This window comes from Equus caballus, chromosome 11 (assembly GCF_041296265.1).
Source record: "Equus caballus isolate H_3958 breed thoroughbred chromosome 11, TB-T2T, whole genome shotgun sequence".
NCBI lineage: Eukaryota > Metazoa > Chordata > Mammalia > Perissodactyla > Equidae > Equus > Equus caballus.
Window position 1 is genome coordinate 39,784,544 of NC_091694.1, and position 18,778 is coordinate 39,803,321.

At 41.3% G+C, this 18,778-nt stretch overlaps 1 protein-coding gene across 2 annotated transcripts in view; it reads left to right on the top strand.

Moving 5' to 3' along the window:
* ASIC2 (acid sensing ion channel subunit 2) overlaps positions 1-18,778 on the top strand; it is a 996,512-nt gene that overhangs the window by 966,671 nt on the left and 11,063 nt on the right. For both annotated transcript variants that reach the window (NM_001195635.1, XM_023651620.2), the window contains exons 4-5: positions 15,377-15,527; positions 17,809-17,865. In NM_001195635.1, the coding sequence (NP_001182564.1) occupies positions 15,377-15,527; positions 17,809-17,865 (208 nt within the window). The remainder of the gene's footprint in view (positions 1-15,376; positions 15,528-17,808; positions 17,866-18,778) is intronic.

Sequence of the window (18,778 nt, forward strand, 5' to 3'; positions counted from 1 at the left end):
AACTCACAGTGTCCCTCTAAAGTAGTAATATCTCAAGGTGATTTTCATGCAGAAAGGGGAGGTCAGAGAGGCTCAGGCACTTATCCAAGGTCCTCCGCAAAGTAAGTGGCAGAGCCAGGATTCAAACCCAGCTGGATCTGTCCACAGAGCACACGCTCCTAACATGGGCACTCCTGGCAGATGGGGAACCAGGATCTGGGCCAGGTGGGTTAGTGAGGAAGAGGAGGAAGCCAGGCAGGCCGGAATGAAAACCCTGACCTAGCCCTGGGAAGAAACCTGCAGGGGGATCCCCAAGCCTAAAGAGATTCGGTCCAGGTGAGCATCGTGTCCAATCCCCGAAGCAGGAGGCCAAGTAGCTGACACAACCAAAGAGCCAGGTGGGTATCAGGTGAGTTAAGCGGGCATTTCTCCTTGTCTCCCTCCTCCTTTCTCTCTCCTCATGTCTTTCCTACCCTTTCCAGGAACAGAGTGAACATATTCTTATGCAGTTTCATCATCTCTCAGCATCCCCCCACAGCAGCATCCCATCCAAAGCCTCAGAGTGTGGGCTGCAGACACACTGAAAAGGCCAGGGAATGAGTCAAGAGCCTAGGAGCCTGGCTGACTCCCTCGGGGCAGCTCTGACCAGAGAGATGCCTTAGTCAGCAACACTAAGCGCAGCGCCACCTGCTGGCATGCCTCAGGATGTGTGGGCTGGGAGAGGCTGGGAAAGCCCATGGTTAAGAAACAGCACAAGATGTCCCGAGGCAAGGAGAGAGCAAACACAAGCTTCTCTTTATAAAATGAAAATGACTGTGGAGTGTTGCCTCATGACAGTGGAGCAATGAAAGGCAAGCACCAGTGTATTCAATCACAAAAGTTCTGAGTTCTTTGCTCAGTTCATAAATTTAAGCAATTATCCAAAGCCACCAGTTCCATGGCACAGTGAAAAAAAGGCTAAGGGAGGATGAGCTGTCAAGTGAAAGCAGCAACACTTCCAGGCTCAATGCTTGACGTCCCTTCTCTCTCCCTGAGCTGGCTCACTCACCCCATAGCTTCATTATACATCCCACATTTGCATCTCCAGCCCAAATCTCTCTCCCAGCTCCAGACCCCAAGATCCAGATGCCTGGTGTCATCTCGACTTGGATGTCTGAATTAGCGGGAGTCCTTATCATAATAAACCCAACTCGAAATAACTTGAGTCCAAAAGGGCGGAGATTTGCTGGTCTAGAGAACCAAGTTGCAAAGGGAGGAGAGATGGAGCTGGGCTATTTGCTGAATGAATGACAGGATAGAAGAACATGAAGGAGTTTATTAGGGGAAGGGGATGGGAACCAAGTCTTGGCGAGCACCTGCTAGCTGCTAGGCGCTTAACTGATCTCACTGAATCAGAAGAGGAGACTAAAAGCTGGGGTGGGAAGTGGGAGCTGTGTAGTGTACCCAAAGTCACACAGCTAGCCCATGGAAGAGTGGGGTTCAAGGCTCTGTGTGGTTCGTTCCACTGCCTCTCATTCTCAAATTAAAATAATAGATTTAGGGTCTATAATTAGACATAGGGGCTTAAGAGACTAGAAGTCATCTCATGCACTGCATACTCAATGGTTGAACCTCTCTCTTCCCATCCCAGCCAGGTAGTTGTGTAGCTTCTCCTTTAACATTTCTCATGATGGGGAACTCACTCTCAAGACAGTGATTTTATTATTGAATCATAGTAGTCGATTAGAAAATCGAGCCAGAATTTGTCCTTCTTTAGGATTAAATAAGGTAATCCCTGTCATGTGCCTACCACAGTGCCCGCACGTCAATAAATGCGATCATCGCCTCCTGTTCCCCTATTACAACTCTTCTTGTGTCTATCTTTCCCCCTGGGATGCCAGAAAACAAATCTAATTCTTCTTCCCTGAGATAGCCCTTCAGATATTTGAAGACGGTGCTTCAGGGTCCCCCTGAGGCTTAGCTTGCCCGGGATAAACAAATACTCCAACCCACTTTCAGACATTCATCGGTATGCAAGAGCGTATGCTGTGGTTTTCCAGCTGCTGTGGCAGAAAAGCTGATGGAACAAACGATGAAGCAGCCACAGCAGAATAGCTGTGGCATCTGAATCATGACCTCCACAACAAAAGGGAAGCGGTTGACCCTGAACAAACCTTGGCCCATCACCAGAGCTTCACCAGCTACGTTCTTGGCCCACCCACCATGGGAACCTGTTTTAGCAGAAAGGAAAGAAATGAGTCCCCCTCCCAAAATTAATTTACATCATTTTAGACCCCAGCCTTGCCAAAAGTCTCTATTAGTCCTTCCCAAATCCAGTTTGTGTGTTTATGGATCCAATAGTGAGCGACATAGGAGACCCAATCCATTCTAATCATAGAATATCAACCCTACTCCCAAATCCTCCCTATTTACAGATGAGAAACTAAGATCCAAAGGAGAATAGCAGCTTTTTCAAGGCCATATAGGAAATTTGTGCAAAGCCTGGTTGGCTCATGAACTCCAAAGAAAGATGAGACAGTAAAGCCAGGCTTCAAGTGAAAGGAGTAAGAAAGGAATCACCAGATAAAAACAAAAGATAAAAGCTCTGAAGAGTCCTCCCTGCAGTGTTTGTCCCCCTCTTCCACCAACTTTCTATAGAGGCAACATAGTATAGTGGACAAGCACAAGGTTGGAGCCAGAAATTCCCGGGTCCATATGCTGGCTCTGCCACCGACAAGATATGTGATCCTGGACAGGCTCCTTAACCTTTCTGATAGTTTCCTCATCAATAGGAACATCTTCCTCAAAGGAGTCCTGTGAATGTTAAATAAAATACATACAGAGACTTTTGGTTGTCAGTAATGGTGGAGTAGTTTACATCAGACTAACCCTCCTGGAAATAGTAGTCTTAAACTCTGGACAAAATATTTTAAAACTACTCTTTGATGGCACTGGGGAGAAACTAAAAGCAGGCAGAAGCTGGAGGGTATACAGCCCTTGAAGGAAGGGGACAACATTTATTTACCTGACCTCTTCCTTGAGAGCGCGTCAAGTTCTAAGGGAATACTGGAGCCGGAGCTCAAGCAGAAAGCAGCAGTCGTGAAGTTAAGAAGTCACAAGTCAGAAAGGCTCAAAATTGGGAAGAAAAATCCTAGAAAGGAGAGACCCACAGAGGGAGAGTGTCAAAATTTTTATATGAACCTCTCTAAAATTCTGGACTGAACCTTGAACTTCAGACAGATGAGGAGAGACTCCAAGAGGCCCAGGAGAAAAACAACAGTTGGAAGAACTGAGCAGTAATTTCAGCAGCTGCCACTGCAGGGGAGACAGACTTAGTAATTCAAGCCCCACTAAGTTAGAGAGACTTAGTAAACACCTCAGGCTTTCCATTGAAACCCCAGAAGTATCATTCCTCAGGAGCTGAGATCACATTGAAGGACTATGGGCTATAGCCCAGGACTAAGGGCAAAACTAAAATAGACCCATCTTTAAACAAAGCCTGAACAGCTCCTCCACAAAATCAAAGTGATTCACCATTAATTTAACTACCTGCTGGAACAAAACTCAGTACTATCCAGAGGAAGATAACTGATCCAGAGTCACTGTAAAGAGTTATCCATAATATCCAGTATACAATCAAAAACTACTAGACACATGAAGAAAGAGGAAAAATATGAAAAGAAAAATAAACAATCAGTAGAAACAGACCCACATGTAACCCATGTTGGAACTGTAAAAGAGTAACTTTAAAATAACAACGATAAACATGTTAAATAATTGCAGAAAGATGTAAATCATGAGAAACTTTTAGGCAAGTTATCAAAACTTTTTTTAAAAAAGTCAACCAAGGGTCCTGTGGCTGAGTGGTTAAAGTTCTGCATGGTCCACATTGGTGGCCCAGGTTCACCAGTTCGGATGCTGGATGTGGACCTATTCCACTCATTAGCCATGCTGTGGAGGCATCCCACATACAAAAAATATAGGGAGATTGGTATAGATGTTAGCTTAGGGCTAATCTTCCTCAAGCAAAAAAAACGAGGAAAATTGCCAATGGATGTTAGCTCAGGGTTAATCTTCCTCACCAAAAAAATAAAAAGTAATAAAAATAAAAAGTCAACCAAGAACTGAAAAGTATAATTATCTGAAATTTAAAAACTGTTGGATGGGGTTGTCAGAAGATTAGATAGAAAACAATAAATGAACACCAAACCTGAAGACAGGTTAATAGAAATTATTCAAATGAGACACAAAGAGAAAAAAGACTGATGAAAGTGAGCAGAGCCTTGATGACTTGTGGAACTGTATCAAGCAGTCCAACGTGCATATAATTAGGATCCCAGAAAAAATGGAGAGAGAAAGAATGGAGGAAAACAATAAGTGAAGAAATGCTGGCTAAAATTTTTCCAAATTTGTTCAAAAACATCTTTGTACAGGTCCAGGAACCTCAGTGAACCCAAGCAGGATAAATACAAAGAAAACCACATCTAAGTATGGCATAGTTAAAATCCTGAAAACTAAAAAAAGAAAAAGGCAAAGAAAATCTTCAAAGCGGCCAGAGAAAAAAGGCATAACTCATAGAATACATAGAGGAGAGCAATGAAAAGATTGTGACTAATTTCTCATCAGAAACAATGGGGGCCAGAAGATGGTGGAACATCTTTGAAATGCTGAAGGAAAACACTTAACAACCTGGAATTCTATATACAGCCAAAGCATGTTTCAACAATAAAGACAAAACTAAGACATCTTGTAGCTAAATGAAAAGTGAGAATATTTGCCACAAGTAAACCCATACTACGAGAAATATTAGAGAGTGATATCAGCATCATGGCAGAGTGAGTTGTTCCCTTTGTCTCTCCCCTCTCAGTTACAACTAAATGGACATTCATTAACCAACAGAGAATTCCCTACAAAGTACGGTAGGATGCCTGAGAGATCCATGCAGCCATATAACTGAAGGTAGGTGGACTGGATCCCCAGGAAGCAGTGGAACTAGGTGAGCAGGCCCCTTCCCTTCCCTGGTGGCAGTGATCCAGGTCATGGGTCTTCACACAGTGGCCAGCACAACTAAGAGGAGGCAGGGGAAGCCTGGCCTGCCCACGAGTGCTTGTGGAGTGCTAACCCAGTCTGCAAGAGCACCCACCATGCCATGGTGACCCCACCCATGGGAACACTCCTCACTGAGTGACAGGGGCTCAACTCTAGCAAGGAGCCTCACTCACTAAGTGCAGTAGCTCGGGCTAGCCTCCCACAAGTGCAGAGCTGGCCCATGCATGAAAGAAAGCACCCCTCCCCTCCTGTCTAGTGCAGCAGATCAGCCAGTCCCCTGCCAAGTGCAGTGGTCCTGCCTGCATGAGAGTGACCAACTGGCAGAGGACAGAGGCCCTGCCTGTGTGTGCCTGCATGACTCACCAAGTGGCTGTGGCCAGTCCAGACAAATGCGGAGCAGCCCTACTGGCACAACTTCCAGCAGACAGGACAGGATCAGAAAACACAGCTGCTGCCCCATCCCCACCCCCAGCAGTGGCAGGTGGAATTTGCAACCTGATACTATGACAAATGCACTGCCAAAGAATCAATTCATCAAATACCATGAAGAACTTCAGTAATATTTCAGAGTAGAAGGAAAATGACAACTCTCCAAAAACAAATCCTGAAGTCACAGAAATTTACAATCTAAATGACAGAGAATTCAAAATAGTTGTCACAAAGAAACTCAACAAGTTACAAGAAAACTCAGACAGTTCAATGAGCTCAGGAATAAAATTAATGAGCAGAAGGAATACTTCACCAAAGAGATTGAAGCTCTAAAAAAAAAATGAAAAACAAAAATTCTGTATATGAAGAACACAATTAATGAGATAAAAAATAATCTAGAAACCATGAAACATAGAGCTGCCAGTATGGACGACAGAATTAATGATTTAGAGAATAGAAATATAGAATATAGAAATGCTCCAGGTGGAGGAGAGAGAAATAAGATTTTTTTTAAAAAATGAAAAAATTCTTTGAGAAATATCTGACTCAATTAGGAAAAGCAACATAAGGATTATAGATATTCCAGAGGGAGAAGCAAGGAAGAAAGGAGCAGAGAGCTTGTTCAAAGAAATAATAACTGAGAACTTCCCAAACCTGAGGAAGGAACTGGACTTACAAGTACATGAAGCCAATAGAACTCCTAATTACATCAATGCAAAAAGACCTTCTCCAAGGCATATAATACTAAAACTGGCAAAAGTCAATGACAAAGAAAAATATTAAGGGCAGCAAGGCAGAAGAAAATAACCTACAAAGGAACTCCTATCAGACTTTCAGCAGATTTCTCTGCAGAAACCTTACAGGCTAGGAGAGAATGGAATGATATATTCAAAATACTGAAAGACAAAAACTTTCAGCCAAGATTACTCCATCCAGAGAAACTATCCTTCAGATGCCATGGAGAAATAAAAGATTTCCCAGATAAACAAAAGCTGGGGGAGTTCATCATCACTAGGCCTGCCTTACAAGAAACAATGAAAGGATCTCTCCCATCTGAAACTAAAAAGCAAAGGTTTACAAAACCTTGAGCAAGGAGATAAGTACATAGAATCAGAAAATTGCAGCTCTGTATCAGAATAGGTTAGTAAACAATTATAACATAAAAGATAAAGGGAAGGAAAGCATCAAAAATAACTATAAACACTTCATGTAGTCACAAGCTCACAACACAAAAAACAATTTGTGACAATAATAATTCAGAAGGGGAAGAGGAATGGGATGGAAGCTGCTTAGGCTAATGGAGATAAGAAGCTATCGGAAAATAGACTAGCTCATCTGTGAGATCTTCTTTTTTCTTTTTTTGCCAATGAAGATTCACCCTGAGCTAAGATCCATTTCCAATCCTACTCTTTTTTGGGTTTTTTTGCTTGAGGAAGATTAGCCCTGAGCTAACATCTGTACCAATCTTCCTCTATTATTTTTGTATGTGGGACACCTCCACAGCATGGTTGGTAAGTGAAATAGGTCCATGCCCAGGATCCAACTCACAAACCCAGGCCACCAAAGTGGAACATGCAGAACTTTAACCACTAGGTCACAGAGCCAGGCCCTATGAGATCTTTTATACAAACCTCATGGTAACCACTAAACAAAAAATCAGAGCAGAACCACAAATCATAAACAGAAAACTCAGAAAACCATCACAGGAAACCACCAAACTGAAATGGCAGTCAGAAATGCAAGGGAAAAGAAACAAGGGAAATACAGAACAACCAGAAAATGAGAGATAAAATGGCAGTATTAAGCCCTCATATGTCAATAATCACTCTAAATGTAAATGGATTCAATTCTCCAGTAAAAAGACAAAGAGTGGCTGGATGGATTAAAAAAACAAGACCCAACAATATACTGCCTCCAGGAAACACATCTCAGCTCTAAAGACAAACATAGGCTCAGAGTGAAGGATGGAAGACGATATTCCAAGCAAATGGCAAGCAAAAGAAAGCAGGTGTTGCCATACTTATATCAGACAAGGCAGACTTCAAGATAAAAAAGACAATGAGAGACAAAGTGGGGCAGTATATAATGATTAAGAGGACAGTCCACCAAGAGGACATAACACTTATTAATACATAAGCACCTAACACAGGAGCACCAACTATATAAAGCAACTATTAACAGACCTAATGGGAGAAATTGACAGCAACACAATAATAGTAGGAGACCTAAACACCCCACTTACATCAATGGACAGATCATCCAGACAAAAAGTCAACAAGGAAACAATGGTTTTAAATGAAATACTAGACCAGATGGACTTAATAGATATGTATAGAGTACGTCTATCCAAAACAGCAGAATGCACATTCTTCTCAAGTGCACACGGAACATTCTCAAATACAGACCATATGTTGGGAAACAAGGCAAGCCTCAATAAATTTAAGAAGGTTGAAATCATATCAAGTATCTTTTCTGACCACAATGCTGTGAAACTAGAAATCAACTACAAGGAAAAGGCAGGGAAAGTCATAAATGTATGGAGACTAAACAACATGCTACTGAACAACCATTGGATCAATGAAGAAACAAAAGGAGAAATCAAAAAACACCTGGAGACAAATGAAAATAAAAACACAACATACCAATTCTTATGGGATGCAGCAAAAGCAATCCTGAGGGGAATTTACAGCTCTACAAGCCTACCTCAACAAAGAAGAAAAATCTCAAATAAGTAATCTTAGACTACACCTAACAGAGCTAGAAAAAGAAGAACAAACAAAGCCAAAGTCAGCAGAATGAGGGAAATAATAAAAATTAGAGCAGAAATAAATGAAATAGAGACTAAAAAAAAGGGTCAATGGTATTGATCCTTTGTATTAATACAAAGAGCTGGTTCTTTGAGAATATAAATAAAGTAGACAAACCCTTAGCCAGACTCACTAAGAAAAAAAGAGAGAAGGCTTGAATAAATAAAATTAAAAATGAAAGAGGAGAAATGGCAACAGATACCACTGAAATACAAATGATTATAAAAAAGTACTATGAAAAACTGTATGCCAGCAAATTGGATAACCTAGAAGAAATGGATAAACTCTTAGACTCATACAGCCTCCCAAAACTGAATCAAGAAGAAATAGAGAATCTGAGTAGACCAATCACAAGAAATTGAAACAGTAATCAAAAACCTCCCAAAAAACAAAAGTCCAGGACCAAATGCCTTCTCTGAATAATTCTACCCATTGTTCAAAGATGATTTCATACCTATCCTTCTCAAAATATTTCAAAAAATTGAAGAGAGAATGCTTCCTAATTCATTCTAAGAGGCCAACATTACCCTGATGCCAAAACCAGACAATGACAACACAAAGAAGGAAAATTACAGGAAAATTGCTGATGAACATATATGCAAAAATCCTCAACAAAATATTGGCAAATCAAACACAGCCATACATTAAAAGGATCATACACCATAATCAAGTGGGATTTATTCTAGTCATGCAGGGATGGTTCAACATCTGCAAGTCAATCATTGTGATGCACCACATTAACAAAATGAGGAATAAAAATCACATGATCATCTCGTTAGATGCAGAAAAAGCATTTGACAAGATCCAACATCTATTTATGATAAAAACTCTCAATAAAATGTGTATATAAGGAAAGTACATAAACATAATAAAGGCCATATATGACAAACCCACAGCCAACATCATACTCAACAGGGAAAAATTGAAAGTCATCTCTCTGAGAACAGGAATAATACAAGGTTGCCCACTCTTGCCACTCCTATTCAACATAGTACTGGAAGTTTTGGCCAGAGAAATTAGGCAAGAAAAAGAAATAAAAGGACCAGATTGGAAAGGAAGAAGTAAAACTCTCACTCTTTGTGGAAAACATAATTCTATATATAGACAACCCTAAGGAATCTAACAGAAAACTATTAGAAATAATCAACAACTATAGCAAAGTTACAGGATACGAAATCAATTTACAAAAATCAATTTCATTTCTCTACACTGATAACGAAGTAGCAGAAAGAGAAATCAAGAATACAATCCCATTTATAATCACAACAAAAAGAATAAAGTATCTAGAAATAAACTTAGCCAAGAGGTGAAAGACCTACCTACTGAAAACTACAAGACATTGTTGAAAGAAATTGAAGAAGACATAAAGAAATAGAAAGACATTACACACTCATGGATTGGAATAAACATAGTCAAAATGTCCATATTACTGAAAGCAATCTACAGATTCAGTGCAATCCCAATCAGAATCCCAATGACATTCTTCATGGAAATAGAACAAAGAATCCTAAAATTTATGTGGAACAACAAAAGACCCTGAACAGCCAAAGCAAACCTAAGAAAAAGAACAAAGCTGAAGGCATCACATATCCCTGACTTCAAAATATACTACAAAGCTGTAGTAATTAAAACAGCATGGTAAAGGCACAAAAACAGGCACATAGGTCAATGGAACAGTATTGAAAGCCCAGAAATAAAACCACACACGTATGGACAGCTAATCTTTGACAAAGGAGCCAAGAATATAAAGTGGAGAAAGGAAAGTCTCTTCAACAAATGGTGTTGGGGAAACTGGACAGCCACATGCAAAAGAATGAAAGTAGACCATTATCTTACCCCAGACACAAAAATTAACTCAAAATGAATTAAAGATGTGAACATAAGACCTGAAACCATAAAAGTCCTAGAAGAAAATATAGGCAGTACATTCTTTTACATCAATCTTAGCAGCATCTTTTCGAATACAGTGGTCTATTCAGGCAAGAGAAACAAAAGAAAAAACAGACTACGTCAGACTAAAATCTTCTGCAACGAAAAAGACAACACAAGAGCTAGGAGAAAATATTTGCAAATCATATATCTGACAAGGGGTTAGTTTCCAAAATATATAAACAACTCATACAACTCAACAACAAAAAAACAAATAATCCAATCAAAAAATGAGTAGAGAATATGAACAGACCCCATTTTTCCAAAGAAGATGTACAGATGGCCAACAGGCACATGAAAAGATGTTCAACATCACTAATTATTAGAGAAATGTAAGTCAAAGCTACAATAAGATATCGCCTTACACTTGTCAGAATAGCTATAATTAACAAGACAAAAAATAACAAATATTGGAGAGGCTGTGGAGAAAAGAGAACCCTCACATACTGCTGGTGGGAAGGCAAATTGGTGCAGCCACTATGGAAAACAATGTAGAGATTTCTCAAAAAAATTAAAAATAGAAATCCCATATGATTCAGCTATCCCACACTAGGTATTTATCCAAAGAACATGAAACCAACAATATAAAGAGATCTATGCACCCCTTTGTTCATTGCAGCATTATTCACAGTAGCCAAGACATGGAAGCAACCCAAGTTCCCATCCACTGATGAATGCATAAAAAACACGCAGTATATATATACAATGGAATACTACTCAACCATAAAAAAAGACAAAATCTTCCCATTTGCAACAACATGGATGGAACTTGAGGGTGTTATGTTAAGCAAAATAAGCCAGAGAAAGACAAATACCATGTGATTTCACTCATATGTGGAAGATAAACACATACTTGCATAAAGAGAACAGATTAGTGGTTACCAGAGAGGAAGGGGGTGTGGGGTGGGTGAAAGGGGTAAAGAGGCATCTATGTATGGGCACAGATTAAAAACTTGACTATTGGTGGTGAGCACAATGCAGTCTAAACAGAAACTGAAATATAATAATGTACACCTGAAATTACACAAAGTTATAAACCAATATGACCTCAATAAAATAATTTTTTTAATTTTAAAGAAAGAAATATTAAAGAAAGTTTTTCAGCCTGAAGACAACTGATAGCAAATGGAAATTCAGATCTACAGAAAGAATGGTGAACAGGGAAAATGGTATATTTGTGGGTAAATACAAAATATGTTTTCTTTCTTTTCTCAACTTCTTTGAAAGTCAATGGGCTGCTTAAAGCAGAAATAATGACAGTGTACTATAGAGTTTCTAACAGATGTAAAAATAAAATATAGGACAGCAATAGCAAAAAGGACAGGAAGGAACGTAAACAGAATTATGTGAGAAGTGGTATAATGTTAATTCAAGATAGACTGTGATAAGTTAAGCAAGCATATTGTAAATCCTAGAGCAACAACTAAAAATAATAATAATACAAAGAGGTAGGAATCAAAAGCCAATAGCGGAAATGGAATGAACTGCTAAAACGCTACTCAGTTAACACAAAAGGAGTCAGGAAAGGTAGAACAAAGGAAGAAATAGCAGTGGGGACAAATAGGAAACAAAGAGTAAGATGGGGACTTCGACTCAACCATATCAAGAATTATGTTAAGTATACATGGATTAAACCCTCCAATTAAAATGCAGAGATTGTCAGATAGGGTAAGATAGCAACACCCAAATAGGCTGTTTACAAGAGATGTACCTTAAATGTACAAATATTCTGACATTAAAACTGAAAGGATAGATGAAAAAAGTGGAAAGAATGGGAAAAGACAAAAAGTAACCATGAGAAAGCTGTTACATCTATATTACACAAAGTAAACTTCAAGACGAAGACATTGCATGAGATAAAGAGTGTTATTTCACAATGATAATGGAATCAATTCATTGAGAAGATATAATGATCCTAAATGTGTGTGTTCTGAATGAAAAGTTCTCAAAATACATGAAGCAAAAATTGATAAAACTAAAGGGAGAAATAGACAAATCCGCAGTCATAGCTAGAGATTTCAACACTCTTCCCTCGGTAATTGATGAGTAAGTAGACAAAAAGTCAGTAAAAACAAAGGTTTGAGCAACACTATCAAACAACTTGACCTGACTATCTTTTATAAAACACTCCACCAACAATTACAGGATGCTCATACTTTTCAAATGCACATGGAGCATTCTCCAAGATACGCCATATGCTGAACAATAAAACAATCTTGATAAATTTTAAGAGAATGGAACCATGGAGGGTATGTTTTCTGACAAAGCCTAATTAAATTAGGAATCAAAAACAATAAGGAAGAAGAGAGATAACACAAGTTACTAGAATCAGCAATGGCTGGACTTCACGACCAATCCTACAGACATTTAAAAAATGCTAAGAGAATATAATGTACAATTTAATGCCAATAAATTCAAAAACTTAGATGAAATGGACAAATTCCTTGGGGGAAAAAACTCAACAAAACTATCACAAAAAGTAATAGGGAATCTGAATGTCTCTAAATGCATTAAAGGAACCGAATCATAATTAAAAATCTTTACACACACACACACACACCAAGTCCAGATGGCTTCACTTGTGAATCCTGTCAAATACTTAAGGTAGGAATGATACCAAATCTACACAAACTCAAAAAACAGAGAAAGAGGAAACACTTTATAAGTCTTATTTTATGAGGTTAGCATAATAACCCCAATACCAAAACCTGACAAGGACGAGAAAAGTAATTTAAATACAATATCACTTATGAGCATAGATACAAAAATCCTCCACAAAATAATAGCAAATCGGATACAGCAATATATAAAGAGGATGATAAATCGTGACCAAGTGGGGCTTATCCCAGAAATGCAAGATGGGTTCAGCATCTGTAGATGAGTCAATATCATTCACCATGTTAACAGAATAAGGGAGAAAAATCATGTGATCATCTCAATAGAAACAGAATACGTATTTGCCAAAACTCAATACTACTCGAAGATAAAAACTCTCAGCAAAGTGGAAATAGAAGAAAACTGCCTCATTCTGACAAGGGCATCTAAGAAAAACGTATGCCTAACATATTTAATCGTGAAATAATGAACTCTTTCTTCCTAAGCTCAGGAATAAGGTGAGGATATCCTGTCTCTCCATTTTTTCCAACATTATACAATATAGAGTTTCCAGGCAATGTAGTGAAGAAGGAAAAGGAAAATAAAAAGAATAAACACTAGAAAGGAAGAAGTAAAATTCAGCAATAAAAAGGAACAAACTACAATACATGCAAGAGCATGAATGAATCTCAAAAACATGCTGAAAGAAGCCAGACACAAAAGAATGCTTACTATAAGGTTCTATTTATATGAAATCCTAGACCAGGCAAAACTCATGTATAATGACAGAAAGCAGATAGTGATGGCCTGAGGGCTGGGGAGGGGGGAGTGACTGCAAGTAGGGAACATTTGGGGGTTAATGGAAATGTTCTGTATCTTGATAGAGTGGTTGTTACAAGGGTGTATACATTTGTAAAAATTCATTGACTTGTACTTTAAAATTGATGCATTTTATTATATGTCAATTATATCTTAATGCAGTTGATTTTAAAAGTAGAAAAAAATACATACCATTAAGAAAATGAAAAAAGCCACAAACTATGAAAGGTATTGAGAAAATATTCTCAATATATATATCTGACAAAGGACTTGTATCCAGAATATATGGAGAACTCTTACAGCTCAATAATAAAAGGAAAAAACAAGCAAGTCTTTTTAATAATAAGACATGTCACAAAGATAATATATAAACGGCCAATACACACATAAAATTGTGCTCTCAATCATCAGTTGTCAGGGAACCGCAAATAGAAACAACAATGAGGTTCAACTATACACCTACAAGAATGTCTAAAATTTAAAATATGGACAAAATCAAGATTTGGCAAGAATGTGGAGTAACTAGAACTCTCGCACACTGCTAGTGGGAGTGAAGAATAGTATAACCACTCAGATTACAGGTCCACGGTTTCCCATAAAGTTAGACCTAGACCTATCTTACGAACCAACTGCTCTACTCCTCGCCATTTGCCCAAGAGAAATCAAAATACATGTCCACAAAATGACATATACAAATGTTAGCAGGCGCTTTTTTGTAATTACCAAACTTGGCGACAATCCAAGTGCCTGTCATCGGGAGAATGGATAAACAGATTGTAGGGTATTGGTACAACGGAAAACTATGCAGCAATAAAAAGAAATGAACTGATGCATGCAACTATGGGGATAAATCTCAAAAACGTTGTGTTGAGCAAAAGAAGCCAGACACTAAAGAGCACATAGTGTAAGTTTTCATTTATATGAAATTCAAGAGCAGGCAAAGCCAACATACGGTGATAGAATTTGTAACAGCGATTGCCTGGGTGGGTGGGGGCCTGATTGGAAAGAGATGGGAAGAAACTTTCTGAAGTGATTGAAAATGTGCTATATCTTGATTGCAGTGGGGGTTACATAGGTATACACATTTTTCAGAATGTGTTGAACTATGCACTGAAAATGCGTGCATTTTATTGCATTTTTTATTCTTCAATTAAAAGAGAAAGATAAGTATAAGGGACTTAGCTTGAGGCTTATTTCATAGTTAGTGCTCAAAAGCCACTGGTTCCCTCATTCTTCACCCCCCCCCCCACCCCCCCAGCAGGTAGGTACCAGAGGTGCTAGAATATTTTATGGTCATTGGACCTCTGAGAATAAGAGTGTCATTTTCCCCAAAGGAGTTTGTCCACGGCATGACACTGGAGAATTGCTCTAATCAGGGCCAAAGAGACTAAGTAACATTGCTTATGCCTAAAGCCATTTCATCTTGAACCTCCTCCACGTTTCGTCCTCCAGATCGAGGCCTGGGGTCGGAATGTCCCAAGCCAAGAGGATAGAATTTAGCCGAGTCATTCCAAGAGATGTGAGATGACGAAGTGTGGAAGTGGGAAGGCATGTGGTATGTGTAAGAGACTCTGAGAAGATCAGTCTTTATGGGAAGGTTATAAAAGATAAGATAGGAAGACTAGCATTGGAGCCAAATGGTGAAGGCCTGTGAGGTCAGTAGAGTTTAGATTGTCATGTAGTGGATGCTCAATCATTGTTTGTTGATTGGATAAGTGAATGAATGAGCCACTGAGTCTGTCAAGGCTGAACCTCCAGGGCTGACAGCTCCCCCTCTCCCTGTCTTGCAGCTCACATACCTGCCCCCGCCGTGGGGGGAGTGCCGGTCCTCAGAGATGGGCCTCGACTTCTTCCCTGTTTACAGCATCACCGCCTGTAGGATTGACTGTGAGACCCGCTACATTGTGGAGAACTGCAATTGCCGCATGGTTCACATGCCAGGTCAGTGCCAGGGGCCTGCCGGCCGCAGGGCCCCGCTGGGACCTCCTGGGACCTTCTCTGCATTTCTCACCCTGATGGGAAACACTTTACCCTCTCCACGAGGATCCAAAGGGATGTCGTTCTGGGAAGACTGTTCTGTTATTTGGTTCCTAAACATTTAAAGGGAAGATGGAAACATCCAGTCTAGCAACCAAGGCAGCATCCTGGTGTCCAGAAGCGTCCAGATGTTTGGAGAACATTCCTCCCAATGCTCATGTGTTTGCTAATTATCTGCCGCTCTTACATCCTAGAGATTAGTGTCCAGATATCTGGATGCTCACAATTCTTGCATCCTGATATGGTACACATTCAAACATCCAGATGTTTGTTGCTTTCATCCAGATGTTTCCCTTCTTGCATCCAAATGTCTAGCACTCTTTCAAATGAAGCAAAAGTCCATCAGCGAGCAAATAACTGTGCGTGTCCTGACATTTCTGCTGTCGGAGTGACAATGCGTGCAGCCGTCTCATCAGAGGCGGCCAGCATGTCAGAGGCAGAAGTGCGGAGGGGGCGCTCACCGGGCCGGAAGAGTTTGGTGTTGTGGCATAGCAGGATGACTGCGGCTGAGGCAGGGGCCGTGGCTTCTCATTCAGGTTCCCCCGCTCACCTGCAGTGTGACTGGCACCACTTAGTAAACCTCTCTGTTCTCACCTTCATTATCTTTAAAACAGAATCATTAGCTGTTATGAGGACAAAATTAGGATATAGAAATGCTTGTAAACTGCGAAAGTCAGTGGTTGCTGTGTTAGCACATAGAGAGAAGAAACCTAAAGTCATGTTGATTGAAAACATACTATATGCCAGGAACTTTGCTATTATATTTAATGGCTACCATTTCGTGCTTATATCATCCTTTATTTAACTTTATTTAACTAAATTCTTTAAAGGTATGCTTTTTGGTGAAGAAGATTGGCCCCGAGCTAACATCTGTTGCCAATCTTCCTCTTTCCACCCCCCGCCCCGACCCCGACAAAGCCCCACCACATAGCTGTAGATCCTCGTTATAAATCATTCTAGTTCTTCTATGTGGGATGCCACCACAGCACAGCTTGAAGAGTGGTGTGTAGGTCTGTGCCCAGGATCCTAACCGGGAAACCCCAGGCCACTGAAGCAGAGCGTACAAACTTAACCACTGGACCACGGGGCCACCCCTTATTTAACTAAATTCTTATGTCCGACGTTTAGTTCACTACCACTTGTTTTCCGTAATAACCAGTGCTAAAATGAACATCTTGTAGCGAAATTCTGAATTATTTCAGTAGTCATCAGTAATTTCTTTAGTAATCTAAGATTAGAATTATTGATCTTTAAAATTGCCCCTGAGCTTCCTAGAAAGACAGAGCAAAAAGGGAAACACATCAGTTAATTGCTATTATTGGAAAGGAAGAAGCATGTCAGCTCTTCAGCCCATGAAAAAAATTTTGGAGGAAATGGTAAAGAAAAGACACTGTGGTGGACTTTAACTTTAGCACTTGGTAAAAGAAAATAAAAATGTCCTGGATTTCAACAAGGAGAGGCCAGAGAGGAGAATCCGGCGCTCAGACTGGGTCACCAGCCAGTGAGGTTTCCCCCGTGGAAACTGAGCCTAACGCAAGCAGTAGAGATTTTCATCATTCTGCTCACGACACTGTTGCTGGCATCTTAATTACTAACGTGGAATTAAGGGCAAAGCAAAGAGACTTACACAGCAGCCCTTGCTCCCGTGAGGCCGTGTGGGCGGTGGATGGAGCCCTCGCCTCGGGCTCAGACTGCCCTGGGTTCAAAGGGCACCTCCCTCACGGCTAGCTCTGTGTCCTGGGAAGGCAGGATACCTAGGCCTCAAGTGTCTCAGGGGTAAAACAGATACACTGCTTCCTACTTCCAAGGATACGGGTACCGGTTAAAGGCAACAATGCATGGCCGGGACTTGCGAGTGCTCACCAGCGCCTCCCCACTTCCAGCCATCGAGGCTTTCTCACCAGTCACCTATGGGAGTTAGTTGGACCTGCTCAGCAGCCTGGGAGAAGTCAGCCAGGCAGTTCCCGTAGTCACCTTCCCAAGGTCACAGAGCAGACCAGAACCAAACTTCTGCTCTGGGTCCTGCTCCCCTGCTGCCCACAGGCAGCCCTGATCCATGGCTCCCTCCTGACTGTCCACTGGGGGACTGTTGCCCCTCCCCCATAGGTGCATGCACTCACTCCCCACAGGCCCAGGAGAGAGGTGCTGCTGCCCGAGCACCTCTCCCTGTGTTTCTTCTTTGCAGGGGATGCCCCGTTCTGTACCCCTGAGCAGCACAAGGAGTGTGCAGAGCCTGCGCTAGGTCGGTACTGGGACAGATGGAATGCGGGGGGAGGGGGGCCTTGAGGTTATGACCTTGGAGACCTTCTGGGTGTGGGAGAGAGATGGGTGGAAGGGGGAATGGAGAAGGATGAGGGGAAAGAAGCTGGACAGGATGGGGCTGCCGCAGAACAGGGGAGGGAGATGGAGAGCAGGAAGGAGAGCAGGGTGGAGGAGGGAATTGATACAAGTGGCTGAAGGCTGGCAGGGGCACTGGAGGAGAGAAAGGCGGCAGAGAGGTGGAGGCACAAGGAGCAGATTTCAGAGGGCACTGAGGGACACAGAGGAGGGGACAGAGGTGGAGAGAGGAGGGACCCTAGGCAGCCGGGTGGGCACCTGATGGAGCCTGGCGGTACCTCCCCGCACACACTCTGATGGTTCCCATGAGGAGGCCCAGGTTATTCCGAAGCAGTCCTGTCTTTGCATGCTCCGTTGAGTGGGGGAAGGGGTGGGGCAAGGCTGGGTGTGCAAATGGAAGGCACGGAGCACTCCCCCTCCTCCGCCTGCTGGGCGTTTGCAGTTTGGAATAACTCTGCTGGTCCCCGTTCCGCTCCCGCTGGAAAACTGTGGGCAAGCACGCACAAGCTGTAACCCCAAACTTAGCCTCTCTCCGAACCTGGGAAATGGTTATCATCGAGACAAACAGAGAGAATTTTAAATCGTATGGACTCAAGTTTGTTCAGCAGCAGCACTTGCTAGAACGAAGTGGGGGCAGCTCTGGACTCACACCCACATGCCTCCAGGAGGACTGGCTGCAAGGAGAGGGAGCGACTCCTGAGGTGTGCAAAGGCTCAGCCTCTCTTTGGAGTAAAGAATCAACAAAATGCATGGGTAGCCAGGCACACCAAGATGGTTAGAGGAAAGGGGGAGGGAGGAAAATGACGCCTTTAACCACT